This window comes from Microcaecilia unicolor, chromosome 9, assembly GCF_901765095.1.
Source record: "Microcaecilia unicolor chromosome 9, aMicUni1.1, whole genome shotgun sequence".
NCBI lineage: Eukaryota > Metazoa > Chordata > Amphibia > Gymnophiona > Siphonopidae > Microcaecilia > Microcaecilia unicolor.
Genome location: NC_044039.1, coordinates 129602532 through 129621608, shown reverse-complemented (window position 1 = coordinate 129621608; position 19077 = coordinate 129602532). Strand labels below are relative to the sequence as shown.

At 47.2% G+C, this 19077-nt stretch overlaps 1 protein-coding gene across 3 annotated transcripts in view; it reads right to left on the bottom strand.

Annotated features, from left to right (window-relative positions):
* Positions 1-19077, bottom strand: part of MTA1 (metastasis associated 1) — a 537170-nt gene that overhangs the window by 142737 nt on the left and 375356 nt on the right. For all 3 annotated transcript variants that reach the window (XM_030214000.1, XM_030214002.1, XM_030214001.1), the window contains one exon: positions 17339-17491. In XM_030214000.1, the coding sequence (XP_030069860.1) occupies positions 17339-17491 (153 nt within the window). The remainder of the gene's footprint in view (positions 1-17338; positions 17492-19077) is intronic.

Below are 19077 nucleotides of genomic sequence, written 5' to 3'. Positions count from 1 at the left end.
GTGGAGCTGCTCTACCACCTGTTCGACTTTTTCTCCAAAAATATTATCTGCACGGCAAGGCGAGTCCGCAATCCGCTGCTGGATTCTATTCTCCAGGTCGGAGGCACGCAGCCATGAGAGTCTGCGCATCACCACACCTTGAGCAGCGGCCCTGGACGCAACATCAAAGGTGTCATACACCCCTCTGGCCAGGAATTTTCTGCACGCCTTCAGCTGCCTGACCACCTCCTGAAAAGGCCTGGCTTGCTCAGGGGGGAGCTTGTCCACCAAGCCCGCCAACTGCCGCACATTGTTCCGCATGTGTATGCTCGTGTAGAGCTGGTAGGACTGAATCTTGGCCACGAGCATAGAAGAATGGTAGGCCTTCCTCCCAAAGGAGTCCAAGGTTCTAGAGTCCTTGCCCGGGGGCGCCGAAGCATGTTCTCTAGAACTCTTGGCCTTCTTTAGGGCAAGATCCACCACACCAGAGTCGTGAGGCAACTGAGTGCGCATCAGCTCTGGGTCCCCATGGATCCGATACTGGGATTCTATCTTCTTGGGAATGTGGGGATTAGTTAGTGGCTTGGTCCAGTTCGCCAGCAATGTCTTTTTTAGGACATGATGCATGGGTACTGTGGACGCTTCCTTAGGTGGAGAAGGATAGTCCAAGAGCTCAAACATCTCAGCCCTTGGCTCATCCTCCGCAACCAATGGGAAGGGGATGGCCGTAGACATCTCCCGGACAAAGGCTGAGAAAGACAGACTCTCGGGAGGAGAAAGCTGCCTTTCAGGGGAGGGAGTGGGGTCAGAAGGAAGGCCATCAGACTCCTCGTCAGAGAAATATCTGATGTCCTCCTCCGCCTCCCACGAGGCCTCATCATCGGTATCAGACACAAGTTCACGAACCTGTGTCTGAAGCCGCGCCCGTTCCGACTCCGTGGAAACACGGCCACAGTGGGAGCGTCGAGAGGTGGACTCCCTGGCCGGCAGCGGCGAAGCTCCCTCCCCCGACGTCGTTGGGGAATCCACCTGGGAGGCAGCCGAAGCTGGTACCGCTTGGGACCTAACCCCGAAGGGCCAGCTGTCGCCTCACTCGACGGCACCGGTGGCGCAAGCACCCCCAGTACCGAAGGAGAAGGGCGTAACAGCTCTTCCAGAATGCCTGGAAGAACGGCCTGGAGACTCTCGTGCAGAGCGGCTGTGGAGAAAGACTGAGAAGCCGGTGCATGCGTCGAGGTCAGAATCTGTTCCGGGCGCGGAGAAGGTACCGGGCTGTCCGGGGTAGAGCGCACCGACACCTCCTGGATGGAGGGTGAGCGGTACTCCCGGTGCCGATGCCTGCTGGGTGCCAACTCCCTCGGCGACCCAGAGCTCCTGGTACCAAGTCGGGAAGGTGACCGGTGACGATGCTTCTTCGACTTCTTCGAGCGAAGCATATCACCGGAGCTCCCCGGTACCGATGAGGAGGACGATGAATCCAGACGTCGCTTCCTTGGGGCCGGGTCCGAAGATGGTCGATCCCGGGGGGGCTGTACCGCAGGAGCCCTCAGGGCAGGAGGAGACCTACCCGAAGCTCACCGCCACCAGCAGGGGAATAGGCAGCCCTCACCTGCACTCCAGACGAAGCACCACCGTCCGACGACATCAGCACCAGCGGGGGTCCCGGTACCACCGACGCACTCTTCCGAAGTCTCGGTACCGTCGATGCAGGAGGAATACGCCTCGATGCCGTCGACGCCAATGCACTCCCCGAAAACTTCGGTGCTGCCGATGCACTCGACGAATCCCGAGATGCTGTTGCCATTGAAGTGCCGGAGAACAGAATGTTCCACTGGGCTAATCTCGCTACCTGAGTCCTCTTCTGCAAAAGAGCACAAAGACTACAGGCCTGCGGGCAGTGCCCAGCCCCCAGACACTGAAGACACGAAGCGTGCCTATCAGTGAGCGAGATTATCCGGGCGCACTGGGTGCACTTCTTGAAACCGATGGAAGGCTTCGATGACATGGGCGGAAAAATCGCACCGGCGAAATCAAAATTCGCGATGATGACAATAGGCACTGAACAAAAAGGGGGAAAAACCCATACGGGCAGCCAACAAGGCCGCTCCCGAAAGCGAAAGGACACTTACGCTGGGAAAAAGCTAGAAATACGGGAAAACTCTTTTTTTTTTTTTTTTAACAAACACAGAAAAAAGTAGAAAAAACGCGAAAGACGCGCGAGGTCTTCTGAGGGGCACGAAACGGCGGCAAAACACGACTGTCCCGAGCGCGGACAAAAGAAGACTGATGAACACGAGCTGGTTCGGGCGGGAAGACACATGGGCGTGCGAGGGCTAGCAAACGTCTTTGCTAGTGAAGATTCCCATTGGAGGAGGTGCCGTGGACGTCACCCATCAGTGAGAACAAGCAGCCTGCTTGTCCTCGGAGAAAAATGTTATTTTACATTCAGCAGACTTGTGAAATCCTATTTATTTGATCTCTATTTGTTAAGTCACTTTAAAAATATTGATTTAGGTAGTTGAATTATTTGGTGATATTCTAATTATTGGGATTCCGGCCCAATTTTATTTCGTGTTCTAGATTAAGTGGAATAAAAGAGTGTCTATATTAGATTAATTACAAAATGGACTTAGTGGGTTTTGGAAATAAGACCTTCAATTTTTTTTTTTAAAAAAGAGTACTTGTAAAGCGAAGATACTTACCTGTAGCAGGTATTCTCTGAGGACAGCTGATTGTGGGTCGATGTCCGCTGCAGCCCAGGAATCGGGAAAAAATTTGCAAGCAAAATAATAAAGTCTTTCCAGAGAGTTCCGTCGCGCGAGCAACACGTACTGTGCATGTGCGATCGACTTCCCACTCGCCGTGCGAGTGTGCCTCTTTAGTTTAATCAAAAATCATAAAAACAAGAACAACAACTCCAAAGGGGAGGAGGGCGGGTTTGAGAGAACAATCAGCCTGTGTCCTCTGAGAATACCTGCTACAGGTAAGTATCTTCGTTTTCTCCGATGACAAGTAGGCTGCTTGTTCTCACATGTGGGGTATCCCTAGCTCCCAGGCTCACTCAAAACAATGAACATTGGTCAATTGGGCTTCGCAACGGCGAGGACATAACATAGATTGACCTGAAACCAAAATCAACTAACTGAGAGTGCAGCCTGGAACAGAATCGAAATGGGTCTAGGGGGGTGGAGTTGGATTCTAAACCCCGAACAGATTCTGCAGCACTGCCTGCCCAAACCGACTGTTGCGTCGGGTATCCTGCTGAAGGCAGGATACAGATGTGAATGTGTGGACTGATGACCACGTTGCAGCCTTGCAAATCTCTGCAATGGAGGCTGACTTTAAGTGAGCCACTGACGCAGCCATGTCTCTAAAATTATGAGCCATGACATGTCCCTCTAGTGTCAGCCCAGCTTGGGCATAAGTGAAGGAAATGCAATCTGCTAGCCAATTGGAGATTGTGCGTTTTCCGATGGCGACTCCCCTCCTGTTGGGGTTGAAAGAAACAACTTGGCAGACTGTCTGAAGGACTTTGTCCTCTCCATGTAACATGCCAATGCTCTCTTGCAGTCCAAGGTATGCAAACTGCTTTCGCCAGGGCGGGTATGAAGACGGGGAAAAAATGTTGGCAAGACAATTGACTGGTTCAGATGGAACTCCGACACCACCTTTGGCAGGAACATAGGGTGCGTGCGAAGGACTACTCTGTTGTGATATAAGGTGCATGCATTACCAAGGCCTGAAGCTCACACTGACCCTATGAGCTGAAGTAACAGCCACGAAGAAAAGGAGCTTTCATCAGCTGGGCGAGGACGACGTTGAGATCTCATGACACTGGTGGAGGTTTGACCGGAGGCTTTGACAAAAGCAAACCTCTCATGAAGCGAACCAGTAAAGGCTTTCCAGAGATAGGCTTACCCTCTACACGGCGATGAAAAGCACTAATCGCACTAAGGTGAACTCTTACGGAGTTGGTCTTGAGACCAGACTCTGACAAGTGTAGAAGGTATTCAAGCAGGTTCTGTGTAGGCCAAGAAAGAGGATCTAGGGCCTTGCTGTCACACCAGACGGCAAACCTCCTCCATTTGATAGAGTAACACTTCTTTGTGGAATCTTTTCTGGAAGAAAGCAAGACGCGGGAGACACCCTCCGAAAGACCCTAGGAGGCAAATTCTAAGCTCTCAACATCCAGGCCGTGAGAGCTAGAGACTGGCGGTTGGGATGTAGAAGCGATCCCTCGTTCTGAGTGATGAGGACTGGAAAACACTCCAATCTCCACGGTTCTTCGGAGGACAACTCCAGAAGAAGAGGGAACCAAATCTGACGCGGCCAGAAGGGTGCAATCAGGATCATGGTTCCAAAATCTTGCTTGAGTTTCAGCAAAGTCTACTCTACTAGAGGTATGGGAGGATATGCATACAGAAGGCCTGTCCCCCAATGTAGGAGAAAGGCATCTGACGCTAGTCTGTCGTGGGCCTGAAGCCTGGAACAGAACTGAGCGACCTTGTGATTAATCCGAGTGGCAAAAAGATCCACCGAGGGGGTGCCCCACGCTCGGAAGATCTTGCGGACTACGCCGATGTTCAGTGACCACTCATGAGGTTGCATTATCCTGCTCAACCTGTCGGCCAGACTGTTGTTTATGCCTGCCAGATAAGTGGCTTAGAGAAACATGCCGTAACAGCGAGCCCAAAGCCAAATCTGGACGGCTTCCTGACACAGAGGGCGAGATCCCCCTGCTTGTTGGTGTAAAACTTGGCATACACAAGGCCTGTCCCCCAATGTAGGAGAAAGGCATCTGACGCTAGTCTGTCGTGGGCCTGAAGCCTGGAACAGAATTGAGGGACCTTGTGATTAATCCGAGTGGCAAAAAGATCCACCGAGGGGGTGCCCCATGCTCGGAAGATCTTGCGGACTACGCCGATGTTCAGTGACCACTCATGAGGTTGCATTATCCTGCTCAACCTGTCGGCCAGACTGTTGTTTATGCCTGCCAGATAAGTGGCTTAGAGAAACATGCCGTAACAGCGAGCCCAAAGCCAAATCTGGACGGCTTCCTGACACAGAGGGCGAGATCCCCCTGCTTGTTGGTGTAAAACTTGGCATACACAAGGCCTGTCCCCCAATGTAGGAGAAAGGCATCTGACGCTAGTCTGTCGTGGGCCTGAAGCCTGGAACAGAATTGAGGGACCTTGTGATTAATCCGAGTGGCAAAAAGATCCACCGAGGGGGTGCCCCACGCTCGGAAGATCTTGCGGACTACGCCGATGTTCAGTGACCACTCATGAGGTTGCATTATCCTGCTCAACCTGTCGGCCAGACTGTTGTTTATGCCTGCCAGATAAGTGGCTTAGAGAAACATGCCGTAACAGCGAGCCCAAAGCCAAATCTGGACGGCTTCCTGACACAGAGGGCGAGATCCCCCTGCTTGTTGGTGTAAAACTTGGCATACACAAGGCCTGTCCCCCAATGTAGGAGAAAGGCATCTGACGCTAGTCTGTCGTGGGCCTGAAGCCTGGAACAGAATTGAGGGACCTTGTGATTAATCCGAGTGGCAAAAAGATCCACCGAGGGGGTGCCCCACGCTCGGAAGATCTTGCGGACTACGCCGATGTTCAGTGACCACTCATGAGGTTGCATTATCCTGCTCAACCTGTCGGCCAGACTGTTGTTTATGCCTGCCAGATAAGTGGCTTAGAGAAACATGCCGTAACAGCGAGCCCAAAGCCAAATCTGGACGGCTTCCTGACACAGAGGGCGAGATCCCCCTGCTTGTTGGTGTAAAACTTGGCAAGCTGATTGTCTGTCTGAATTAAGATTACTCGGTTGGACAGCCAATCTCTGAAAGCTTTAGAGCATTCCAGATCGCTCTTAATTCCAGGAGGTTGATCTGCAGACCTTTTTCCTGAAAGGACCAAGCTTCCTAAGTGTGGAGCCCATCGACATGAGCTCCCCACCCCAGGAGAGATGCATCCGTCGTCAGCAATTTTAGTGGCTGAGGAACTTGGAATGGTTGCCCCATGGTCACAATGGATCGAACTGTCCACCACTGAAGAGAATTCCGAAAGTCGGTGGACAGTTGGATTACATCCTCTAGATCCCCTGCAGCTTGAAACTACTGGGAAGATAGGGTCCATTGAGCTGATATCATCTGTAGACCTGCCATGGGCGTTACATGAACTGTGGAGGCCATGTGCCCCAGAAGTCTCAAAATCTGCCGAGCCGTGACCTGCTGAGACGCTCGAACCATGACACCAGGGACACAAAGCTGTCCGCCCTTGCCTCAGGGAGATAAGCTCGAGCTGTCTGAGTGTTCAGCAGATTTCCAATGAATTTGGACTGGGGTGAGATGGGACTTGGGATAATTTATGACGAACCCCAGTAGCTCCAGCACCTGAATAGTCATATTCGCATGGACTCCAGAGCACCTTCCTTCGAGGTGCTCTTCACCAGCCAATCGTCAAGATAAGGAAACACATGCACTCCCAGTGTGCGTAGCAACGCTGCAACTAAAGCTAGGCATTTTATAAACACTCTGGGCGCAGACGCCAGGCCAAAAGGCAGTACACGGTACTGATAGTGCTGTGTTCCCAGCTGAAATCGAAGATACTTCCTGTGAGCTGGAAGTATCGAGATGTGTGTGTAAGCATCCTTTAAGTCCAGAGAGCATAGCCAATCGTTTTCCTGAATCATGGGAAGAAGGGTGCCTAGGGAAACCATCCTGAACTTTTCTCGGAAAAGAAATTTGTTCAGGGTCCTTAGGTCTAGGATGGGACGCATCCCCCATGTTTTCTTTTGCACAAGGAAGTACCTGGAATAGAATCCCCTTGGGCCTGTAGAAGGGCGGAGAGTTCCTCTGCAAGTACCTGCTTGTGCTGAGAGCTGTAGGACTGAGCTCCCGGTGGGCAATTTGGAGGCTTGGATTCCAGATTGAGGGTGTATCCTAATCGGACAATTTGAAGAACCCACCAGTCAGAGGTTATAAGAGGCCACTTTTGATGAAAAAACTTTAACCTCCCCCCAACCGGCAAGTCGTACGGTACGGACACATTTACTGAGGCTATGCTGAACTGGAGCCAGTCAAAAGCCCGTCCCTTGCTTTTGCTGGGGAGTCGCAGTGGCCTTAGGCGCACGCTCTTGACGAAAACAAGCATGCTGGGACTGAGCCTGGGCCGGCTGCCGAGAACCAGGACTGTACCTACGCCTAGCATAGGAATACGGAGCACTCCTCTTCCCGCCAAAAAACCTCCTAGATGAGGAGGTAGTAGCAGAAGACGCCCGGCGGGAGAAAGAATCCATAGCATCATTGTGCTTCTTGACCTGGTCAACAAGATCCTCTATTTTCTCACCAAAAAGGTTATCCCCCCGGCAAGGAACATCCACCATCCGCTGCTGGACCGAATGATCCAGGTCAGAGACACGCAGCCATGAGAGTCTGCGCATCACTATACCTTGGGCAGTGATCCTGGATGCTACATCAAAAGTGTCGAACATACCCCTGGCCAGGAATTTTCAACACGCCTTCTGCTGCCTGACCATCTGGCGAAAAGGCTCGGCCTGCTCCGGAGGGAGTGCATCAACCAAGCTGGACAGTTGCCTCACCAAGTTCCGCAAGTGGATGCTCGTGAAGAGCTGGTAAGATTGAATTTTGGTGGCGAGTATAGTGGCCTGATACATTTTCCTCCCAAAAGAATCACGAGTCCTAGCTTCTCTGCCTGGGGGCGCCGAGGCATAGTCCCTAGTACTCTTGGCTCGTTTAAGGGCAGAGTCCACCACCATGGAATTGTAGGGTAACTGAGACCTCATCAATCCAGGTTCACCATGGATCTGATACTAGGATTCAGTTTTCTTCGGGATCACGGGGTCAGACAGAGGGAACGACCAGTTTTGCATAAGGACTTCCTTCAGTACCTTATGTAGAGGAGCCATCACAGCCTCTCTAGGTGGAGAAGATTAATCCAGGACCTCGAGCATCTCAGCCCTGGGCTCATCCTCAACCTCCATAGGGAAAGGAATAACCGTAGCCACTTCCCGGACAAAAGATGTAAAGGACAGACTCTCCGGTGGAGATAGTCGACTTTCTGGTGGAGGGGAAAGTTCAGAGGGAATCCCAAAGGACTCGTCAGAAGAAAAGTACCTGGGGTCTTCCTCTGACTCCCACGAACACTCATCTTCAGTATTGGATAAGACCTCCCTCAGGGCACTCCAAGACTGAGCCTGCCTCAATGCGGAGGAACAATATCCTTGATGGCGATGTCGAGAAGTTGACGCCCGCCTAGACTGCGGTGACGCTTCCTCTACCGACATCGAAGGGGAGTCAACCCAGGTGGCAGCTGACGTCGATGCCGCAGGCAGCACTGAGGCCGGGGACCTCTCCGCAAGAGAAGGGCTAGACACCGCTGTAGCCGGCGGCACAGAAGGCGCAAGCACCCCCGACACAGAAGCAGACTAGCGCAGCAATCCTTCCAGAAGCTCTGGAAGCAGGGCCCGGATGCGTTCGTCGAGAGCCGCCATCGGAAAAGGCTGCGGGGTTGGTTGAGCAGTCGGTGGTAGAATCTGTTGAGGCTCAGAAGGAGGTATTAGGCTGCCACGAGATTGACGCATCGGCACCTCCTGTATAGAGCTCCCCACACCGTGTATCGAAGGAGAACGATGACGGTGCTTCTTAGCCTTCGCTCGACGCCCGTCATCAAGACTCCTCGGTACCGAGAACGTGGAATCCTCAGGTCTCCTTGGGGCCGGGTCCGATGAAGGTCGATCCTGGGGGGCCTGCATAACAGGAGGCCTCGAGGCAGGTGGAGACCCACTTGACGCCTCACTGGTCCCAGCATGTGGTGGTCTCGGGGCAGCCATTACCTCTCCTTCCAAAGTCAATGCTCCTCTCGATGTTTACTCTGACACCGCCGATCTCAGTACCGATGTCGTTGTCGACATCGAGGGACTGGACTGAGCACCAAAAAGCTTTTCTCGCTGGGCTTCTCGAAACGCTTGAGTTCGTTTCTTCATACGAAGATACAGACTACAAGCGGCTGGGCTATGGTCGGGCCCAAGGCACTGGATACACCAGGCGTGGGTATCAGTACCTGAGATGGTCCGGTTGCACCGAGTATAACGTTTGAAGCCGCTGGGTGTCCTCTATGACATGGAAGGAAAACCGGCTTTGGCAAAATCAAACGACGCGATTGTGCCAAGAAATTGATTGACACAAAAAGGAGAAAACCTGACCGCGCGGCCTAAAGGCTGGCTGCGTCAAAAAGAAAGTAAACTTAAAAACAGACCAAAAGTCACTAAAGGAAACTACGGGAATAAAAAATAAAGAAAGAAAGAAAGAAGTCAGACTCTTCTTCCTGGGCCAAACATAGTAACATAGTAGATGACGGCAGAAAAAGACCTACACGGTCCATCCAGTCTGCCCAACAAGATAACTGATATGTGCTACTTTTTGTGTATACCCTACTTTGATTTGTACCTGTGCTCTTCAGGGCACAGACCGTATAAGTCTGCCCAGCACTATCCCCGCCTCCCAACCACCAGCCCCGCCTCCCAACCGCTGGCTCTGGCACAGACCGTATAAGTCTGCCCAGCACTATCCCCGCCTCCCAACCACCAGTCCCGCTTCCCACCACGGGCTCTGGCACAGATCGTATAAGTCTTCCCAGCACTATCCCCGCCTCCCTACCACCAGCCCCGCCTCCCGATCTTGACTAAGCTCCTGAGGATCCATTCCTTCAGCACAGGATTCCTTTATGCTTATCCCACGCATGTTTGAATTCCGTTACCGTTTTCATTTCCACCACCTCCCGCGGGAGGGCATTCCAAGCATCCACTACTCTCTCTGTGAAAAAATACTTCCTGACATTTTTCTTGAGTCTGCCCCCCTTCAATCTCATTTCATGTCCTCTCGTTCTACCATCTTCCCATCTCCGGAAAAGGTTCGAAAGATATTAATCCGCAAACGAACCTTTTCCGGAGATGGGAAGATGGTAGAACGAGAGGACATGAAATGAGATTGAAGGGGGGCAGACTCAAGAAAAAAAACGAGGAGAGACGAAAAAAACGCTGTCACCTCGTCCGGACAAAAAAGAACTGAGGAGGCACACTCTCGATGGGTTTGAAGTCGTCCGCGCATGCGTGGTACGTGCGCCAGATGACTCTGGCAAAGTTTATTATTTTTGCTGGAAAAATTTTGCCGCTTCAAACGAACCTTTTCCGGAGATGGGAGGATGGTGGAGCGAGGGGACATGAGGTGAGATTGAAGGGGGGCAGACTCAAGAAAAATGTCAGGAAGTATTTTTTCACAGAGAGAGTAGTGGATGCTTGGAATGCCCTCCCGCGGGAGGTGGTGGAAATGAAAACGGTAACGGAATTCAAACATGCGTGGGATAAGCATAAAGGAATCCTGTGCTGAAGGAATGGATCCTCAGGAGCTTAGTCAAGATCGGGAGGCGGGGCAGGTGGTAGGGAGGCGGGGATAGTGCTGGGAAGACTTATACGGTCTGTGCCAGAGCCGGTGGTGGGAAGCGGGACTGGTGGTTGGGAGGCAGGGATAGTGCTGGGCAGACCTGTACGGTCTGTGCCAGAGCCAGTGGTTGGGAGGCGGGGCTGGTGGTTGGGAGGCGAGGATAGAGCTGGGCAGACTTATACGGTCTGTGCCAGAGCCAGCGGTTGGGAGGCGGGGCTGGTGGTTGGGAGGCGGGGACAGTGCTGGGCACACTTATACGGTCTGTGCCCTGAAGAGCACAGGTACAAATCAAAGTAGGGTATACACAAAAAGTAGCACATATGAGTTATCTTGTTGGGCAGACTGGATGGACCGTTTAGGTCTTTTTCTGCCGTCATCTACTATGTTACTATGTTCCTGGGCCAACGCGGACATTGGCTCGCTTGTCCTCGGAGAAAAATATATTTAAAAAATATAAAAGAATGTATCTTGATTTTCAGAAGGCGTATGTCAAAGCCCTCAAAAATGACTCCTTAGAAAATTTAAAAAATTATGAGATAAGAGGCAATGCCTTATTATGGATTGGGAGCTGGTTGAAAAATAGGAAACACAATTAAGTCAAATAGTCTGTTTCCTTAGTAAAGGAAGATAAAAAGTGCAATGCCCTGTCGATCTGTATTGGGACCACTGCTTTTTACCACATTTATAAATGAGCTGTAAAATGGAGCAATAAATGAGGTAATTAAATTTGCAGATGGTATAACATTTAAATCGTTAAATCATGAGTGGATCGTGAAGAACACCAAGGAGAACCTTGTGAGACTGGAGGACTGGGTGTCTAAATGACCAATATAATTTAATATGAACAAACGACAAGTGATGCATATAATGAAAAATATGCATTTCTTCTGTTTTGCATTTTGTTTTCTATACATACATTACAGTTAATATTAGAGTTCTTTTGCAAAAATTTTAAAACTGATATTTTGTTCTTGTGTAAGGAAAAATAAGCAAGGAAAGCATATGGAGCATGGCTCATGAAATTCTTTCCAAACTCTCTGTATATATGCATATGTGAGTGGTTTTTGTTCTGAGAGGAACCATTCTGTTGGTTTGGAAAGAATAAAATTAGACCTACTATATCTGAATGTACATCATTTCACAAGGGCTTCCAAGAAATATATAATAAAATACAATCAGTGCTAATCTCATCAAAACCATTAGATATCACTGTTCACAGATTACAATTTAACCACAAGTAAGGTTACCAGATAGGTCTAGGCCATCAGAGACAGACGGAAGCAATCCTAGTTTGGCCCAGTCTGCATGAGCTTATAGTTCTTATTTTCTCAGTGATCTCCCTAAGAAAATCAGAACTACAACTCCATACCTGCAATGTGGCAAAACCAAGATTGGCTCAGAATGTTCCTGATGACACTAACCACATAGTGCCATGGATATTACCATGCTTTTCCTGCACTAATTGTAGTATCCACAGCAGCCAGTAGCAAACCATGGCTCAGTCATTAGCAGTGTTGATTTTCGAACAGAAGTCAATGTGTAGAACTATCAAAAGACCTCCGTTCTCAAAGTGTATGAACAAACAGCGCAGTCTGTCAGCTGTTTGTTCATACACTGAGAACGGAGGTCTTTCGCTAGTTCTACACATTGGCTTCTGCTCAAAAATCTTTGTGACCCAAGGTAGGCATTTTATCACGCCGAAATATGGACCATGTTGGGTCTTACTGTACAAATACTGAATAAAGCAACTGAATAAAACATATGTTAAGCACCTGTTCCTGTGTTGGAGTGTCCATTATCCATCCTGTACTTCTTTACAAGTAAAAGTGACAAACCTTTTACTTCAATTTTTACTACTATTACTCAGTTATATGTAATGCTTGCAGTAAAAAGTAAAAGCAGGAGCGAGATGTAAATGGCAATTCCTCAGTAAACCAAATGAAGCAGCAAAACTGGGAACAGGATTTTATCATCACAAACTTCATCGTGCAAACAGTGGATTATCTCATCTTAAATGTTGCTGTTCAGTGAATATAGCCTATGAGAACAGCGGAGTTGCCTATGTTTGTTGAATGGTTACTGGTCTCCAGCCAAACAGAACAGTGATGACTTGGGTTACTTTGAAGTGGAAATGAAGCTGAAGCTGGTTGCAATTCTTGGTGAACAGACATATGTCTCTACCACAACAGACTGCTGGTCATCCCATAGAAATTTTTACATTGGGGCGACTGTCCACTGGATTGATAAGAGTATTTGGAAAGTAAGTCTGCTTGTCTAGCCTTAAGACTGAAGGGTTCTCACACGTTTGACGTTCTTGAATCAGTTCTCGAAGATATTCAAACAGATTTTGCAATCAGACGAAAATTGTAACAAGAACAACAGACAATGATTTCAACTTTGTGAAAGCCTTAATTGGATAGCATGACGACGATAACAAAGATAAAGACGAAGATGTGAGTGATGAATTAGACAATACTACTTCTAATACAGATGATAATAATGATGATGATAAAGTATTCTTTGCTATAAGGAAGTCAAGTGTTTCAGAGATTGATTAAAACCCTTGATTAAAACCAGTAGACCCAGTCAGAAGACATCAGTAATACTGCAACTTGGCCTGATCTGGAGAACTTTTTATTAGACTGAACACTCTACTTCCGCTAGTGCAGTTGAACACCTTTTTACCTGTGTTGGATTAATGATTCACAAGAGCGACAGTCATTTTCAAATTTAGTTTTGTCAAAAACAAAGTGGATTGAATTGTAGAGCAATAAAGTTGTTGGGATAAAAATGTTAACAAGAGCTGCATTCCTTGTAATTGCATTACTTTTACTTAAAAAGTATTATACTAGGCAAATTTCTTTTTTTTTTTTTTTTTACTTTCACTTAAGCAAATTTTTTGATCTGTTCTTCACTTTACTTTTACTTCAGTATTAAGATATATATTTATATATATTTATTTTTACTTATATTTAAGTATTTTGACATAGTACTTTGAACAACACTGTATACAGCAACCATCAAGAAAACTATATGGTTAGTCACCATATTTGAATTTACAACAAAGAAAATAACATACACTTTGGAATCACTAAGAGACAGTCCAGAAGGAATAGAGGAAAGTATGTGGAGTCTCTCTCATGGAACAATTTCCAACCTAGGAGTATTCAAAGGAAATGTTTCTTTATGGAAAGGGTGGTGAAAACACAGAATAGCCTTTAAATGTAGGTGGAAATGAGAAGGTTATCTGAATTCATGAAAGCATGGGGCAAGTAAAGAAGATCTTTGAGGAATAGGATGAGATTGTAGAGCTTAGTCATTGCTATAGATGGGCATCCTGGATGGGTTTGTATGGCCTTTGTAATTTCCATTTTTCCTGTATTTCTATGTGTATGAATTCTCTAGAGAGAGCACCAGGTGAGGCTCACCTGAGGAAAGAAACCATTCAATGTTAAAGGGAAAAGCTGCAAGAAATCAGGATTCTGCCCTACCAGTAATGTACAAAAGACAGCCAGCGACTAGGGCAGGACGTAGGTTGCACACATTTCTTTTCTAAAGACTGTGAGTCTTGAAACTATATATGTGGCTACATAATAACAGAGAGGGGGGGGGGGGGGGGAGAGGAGACCTCTGCAACAAAAATGTAGTCAAACAGACAAAGCAGTAACATTTAAATATATATAACTTTATCTGACTTATTTACTTCAGTATTTAGCCTGACCTAAAATAAGTCCCAGGGTAGGTTCCATTTAACATATATAAAAGACAGACATACAAAATACACAAAACAGAGTCCCCTATAAACACAACTCACCCACTGATCCCTCCTCTCCAAACCCTCAACTAACCATTCAGGAGATAACAACCAGCAAATGGATAAGCCTTCAATTTTTCCCACAAAATGAGCAGCATCAATAACTGTTGCAGGGTGTAAGGAAGCTTATTCCACAACCTAGGAATGTCAACAGAGAAAGTACAGGATGTGTTGCAGTTGAATGAATCACCTAGGGTTCACCAGCAGCCTCTCATTCTCCAAACAGATTCCTACCTGGGTTATACCAGTCTATTTTCTCCATAAGATATTTCAGCCCCATTCCTCCTAATACCTTAAACACTAATGACAATGCCTTAAATGGGATTATTTTCAAACCTGGTACAGAACTCAGCTAATATAGGGGAAACATGCTCCCTAATATTTACCTATTTTATAGTTTATAAAATTTGCTATACTGCTTGGCTTTGTTCAAGAACACAATGGTGCACAATATACAATAACATATTAGAAAAGGAAAGGAACTACGAAAAACAACAGGAAAGTCATGCACATAAAACCACACACCCATAAAAGAAAATAAAACAAAAAGTTTAAAAATAAATCATGAACACAACTAAAAAAGAACTAGAAAGCAGGTAATCTCCCTAAAACCATTTCACTAATAATCTTCAGGAAGAATAGCACCAAAAGCATTCGTATAGCAGTGGGCCTTAAGTAAATGCTTAAAGTGTTTAATGATCTCCCAGCTCGTAAACTAAAGCCACCTTAAACTTCTCTCCGGGAGCCTTACTTAAGCAAAGAATGTTGCAATAATCCAGACATGTACTTTTCACTGAATAAAGCAGTCAACAAAACTGTCCTCCAAGTATAAACCACAAACTTTTCTCAGCTGCCTTAATTAAAAGAAACCACATCTATCTATTGCTCAGATATGAAACTTCATAGATAAACTACGTACACAAGCTTGCACCCTCAACTCAACTTCCTGCCAAGAACCTCATGGCATAGATTTATGGACCACTGGACCTCCAACTTTTGGAGATTTAACAATAACCTACTTTTTATCATCTAGTGCTTTGCACCACAATCCAGGGAATCCCTTAACTGTGCAAATCTCCTGTCCTGTCTCTTGCCAACGGCACAACAATTTAAAAATCATCCAGATTATATAATATTTAAGACCCACCTCCTTCAAACCTGCCGGTAATTCCGATTTTGGCGTGCACCAAATCCAGTGGTAGAAAATAATTTTCTATTTTCTACTGTGGGGGTGTTCCCAGCGGTAACTGACAGTGCGCCCACGTTGCTGTATGGTTATCATGTGGGTAGCGCATGAGTCCTTAGTGCTAGGTCAATGGGTGGCGGTAATGGCTCAGGCCATAAATAGGCGCGCACTAGTTTTAATATTAGCACAGGCCCATTAAAATATAGCCTTTTTCCCAGCCGTGGTAAAAAAAGGCCCAGCACGCACCTATAAGACGCATCTACACTACCGCAGGCCACTTTTTACTACGGCTTTGCCAAAGGACCCCTAGAAGGCCAAAGAACTGTTGTCGGCCTTGCAAAAAATGAACACAATGCCAAATCCTTACTACCTATACCTGTACTAACCAATCTATCCAACAGATGAGCATGGTCTACTCTATAGTGATGCAGTGCGGCATTGAACAAACAGCAAAGCCAACAGAGAATCTGGAAAAATAGGTAGTCAGCTTCAGTTTAATCCTCCAGTGACCATAAGAGTTTCAGAAAGAGAACTGGGGCATGGTTCCTGGCCTCAGCAGCACAGCTGCAAGGCCAATGAACACTGAAAGTTTCTACAAAAACAGAGGAGAAACCCCAAAGTTGTTGTGAATGAAAACTTATGGTGCTAGGATCTCAGGACTCATTTTGATTGAGATGGAACAAAAAAGGAAGGAAAGATAACACGGTGGACAATCTTCACAGTCCATTTTTTGATATGAAGATATTATGGGGCTCATTTTCTAAGGACTTATAAAGTTCCATGGGTAACTTTGTAAGTCTAAGTGCTTTGAAAATATAACTGTATATCATACTGTATATCATACTGAAGGCGACGAAACAGTGTGACAAGGCGGTGGCCGTAGCGAGAAGGTTGCTAGGCTGTATAGAGAGAGGTGTGATCAGCAGAAGAAAGGAAGTGTTGATGCCCCTGTACAAGTCGTTGGTGAGGCCCCACCTGGAATATTGTGTTCAGTTTTGGAGGCCGTACCTTGTGAAGGATGTTTAAAAAATGGAAGCGGTGCAAAGAAAAGCTACGAGAATGGTACGGGATTTGCGTTCCAAGACATATGAAGAGAGACTTGCTGACCTGAACATGTATACCCTGGAGGAAAGGAGGAACAGGGGTGATATGATACAGACGTTCAAATATTTGAAAGGTATTAATCCGCAAACAAATCTTTTCCGGAGATGGGAAGGCGGTAGAACGAGAGGACATGAAATGAGATTGAAGGGGGGCAGACTCAGGAAAGATGTCAGGAAGTATTTTTTCACAGAGAGGGTGGTGGACGCTTGGAATGCCCTCCCGCGGGAGGTGGTGGAGATGAAAACGGTAACGGAATTTCAAACATGCGTGGGATATGCATAAAGGAATCCTGTGCAGTAGGATTGGATCCTCAGCAGCTTAGCCGAAATTGGGTGGTGGAGCAGGTGGGGGAAGAGGGGTTGGTGGTTGGGAGGTTAGGATAGAGGAGGGCAGACTTATACGGTCTGTGCCAAAGCCGGTGATGGGAGGCGGGACTGGTGGTTGGGAGGGGGGAAATACTGCTGGGCAGACTTGTACGGTCTATGCCCTGAAAAAGGCAGGTACAAATCAAGATAAGGATACACATATGAGTTTATCTTGTTGGGCAGACTGGATGGACTGTGCAGGTCTTTTTCTGCCGTCATCTACTATGTTACTATGTAATTTCTGAATAAGAAGATTTTTTAACTTTTATTGAGTCTGTTCATGTTGAGTTGGACTTTAGCAAAGATGCTTTGTTTGGTGCTGTTTATTGTTGAAAACACAATTGTACAATGGGATAAAAGCTTAAAAAAAAAACAGAATATCAAATGTGGTAACAGAAATTTAGACTTATATACTGTATAATATTTACCGTCCATTCCATTATGTTGCTCGTAGCTCCTCTTGCCCAAGATTGTTGGTGAGCCATTGTTAATGACAGGTGAGGATTTTGCAGGAGTAAGGCTACTGATGCTACTAGATATACTCTTTGCAGGATCTGGTTTTGGAGGACATGGATGAGTCTCTGATGTTAAAAAAGAATAATAATAAAAAAAAAATAGCACATTACTTGAAGTGAATTTTATTTACTGAGTCAAAATAATAAACATACAAGGTTATTTGCCAAAAATCCCAACGTAATGCATATATATTATAGATAGCTAGCTAAAAACACAATAACAAAAACAATCTACTAAAGAATTAATACTACTAGCTGATACATAGCAATTCCCCCAAAGGGCCCCTTTTCTCAAGCCTGACTCCAGATCAGGGGTGGATTGAGGGTTGTCTGGACCCCCGGGCACTGAGGGTGGTCTGGGCCTCCCGCCCAGCCACTGACACCCCCCATGCTGCCCCAGCCGATGCCCCTGCTGCCCCGGTCCTACCTGAGGGGTCCTGGTGGCCTCTGCAGGGGGCATGTTTTTTCCTGCCCACTACGCTGCCGATATTACCCCGCCTGCCAGCACCACCATGTTTTCAAAATGGCAGCTGAGTCTTGGCCGCCATTTTTAAAATACGGTGGTGCGAGGCAGGGAAAAATAGCGGCAGCCCAGCAGGCCGGGCAGGAAAGAACATGTTGTCCCCCGGTCGTCACTGGGCCCCCTAGAACCTCTGGGCTCCAGGGCACTGCCTGGTTGCCCGAATGTTCAGTTCACCCTTGCTCCAAATCAGTCCCAAATATCCCACCCCTCTTCCCATCCCCTATCCCACCTGACTTGAGTAACCTCCCCGTTTCCACCTCCAGTTCAATTCTATTCTTTCACACTGTGCCCTCCGTTCCCATGAACTTTCTTTGATCTTGCACCACCGCTGGGTATTTATATTGAGTAAAATAGGTATCTTTAATGGACATGTTTTACACACACAAAAATAAGACATCAATTTGATCCGTTCAGGCTTACCCAGAGCTCTCTTCAGGAAAGGTTGTATCAAATGTAATTTTCTCTCGACTATAAGGTATGGAAGTTTTTACAAACCAGTTTGTTTTCTTTGTTTTAAAGAATTCTTAATGTAAGGAACCCCTAGGCTGTCTAAAAATTAATAGTGGGTACACTATTTGAGCTGAACAAGGGAATAAGGAATGCCCTCTGTCACCAATTCTTACTGTTTCAGCCAAGGAGACACTGGTGCAGAAAAGCCACTTATTGAAGTTCTCTGTATTATGTGGGTCTCTCTCCCTTTCCGTATGTTTGTAATACTTCAGAAAAAGCTTAGCCCCTTCCAGCTTCTGGAAAGCTCTCTCTGCTTCAAATGTTCTATTTTCTTAGAATCCCTCTGGACCGGCCCAGAATGTGACTGATGGGTTGTGCACGCCTTCCAGCAGACAAAGCTCTGCCTAACTCATAAGCTGCAACCCTTCCTGTTCCAACAGGTGACTCCTTATTGGCGTTGTCTGAGAGGATGTGTACCGGCTCAGCAACACTTCCAGAGCCCACCGAATTGCTCTGGCTTTCAAGAAGCTGACTGAGCTTGATGTATCCAGCCGAGACCAAAGACCCTGTGCATACTGTCCCTGACAGTGAGCTCTCCAGTCTCTGAGGCTGGCATCTGATGTGACAACCTTCCAGGATGGCAAATCCAGGGAAATCGCCTTGGACAGTTTGGTCGCCG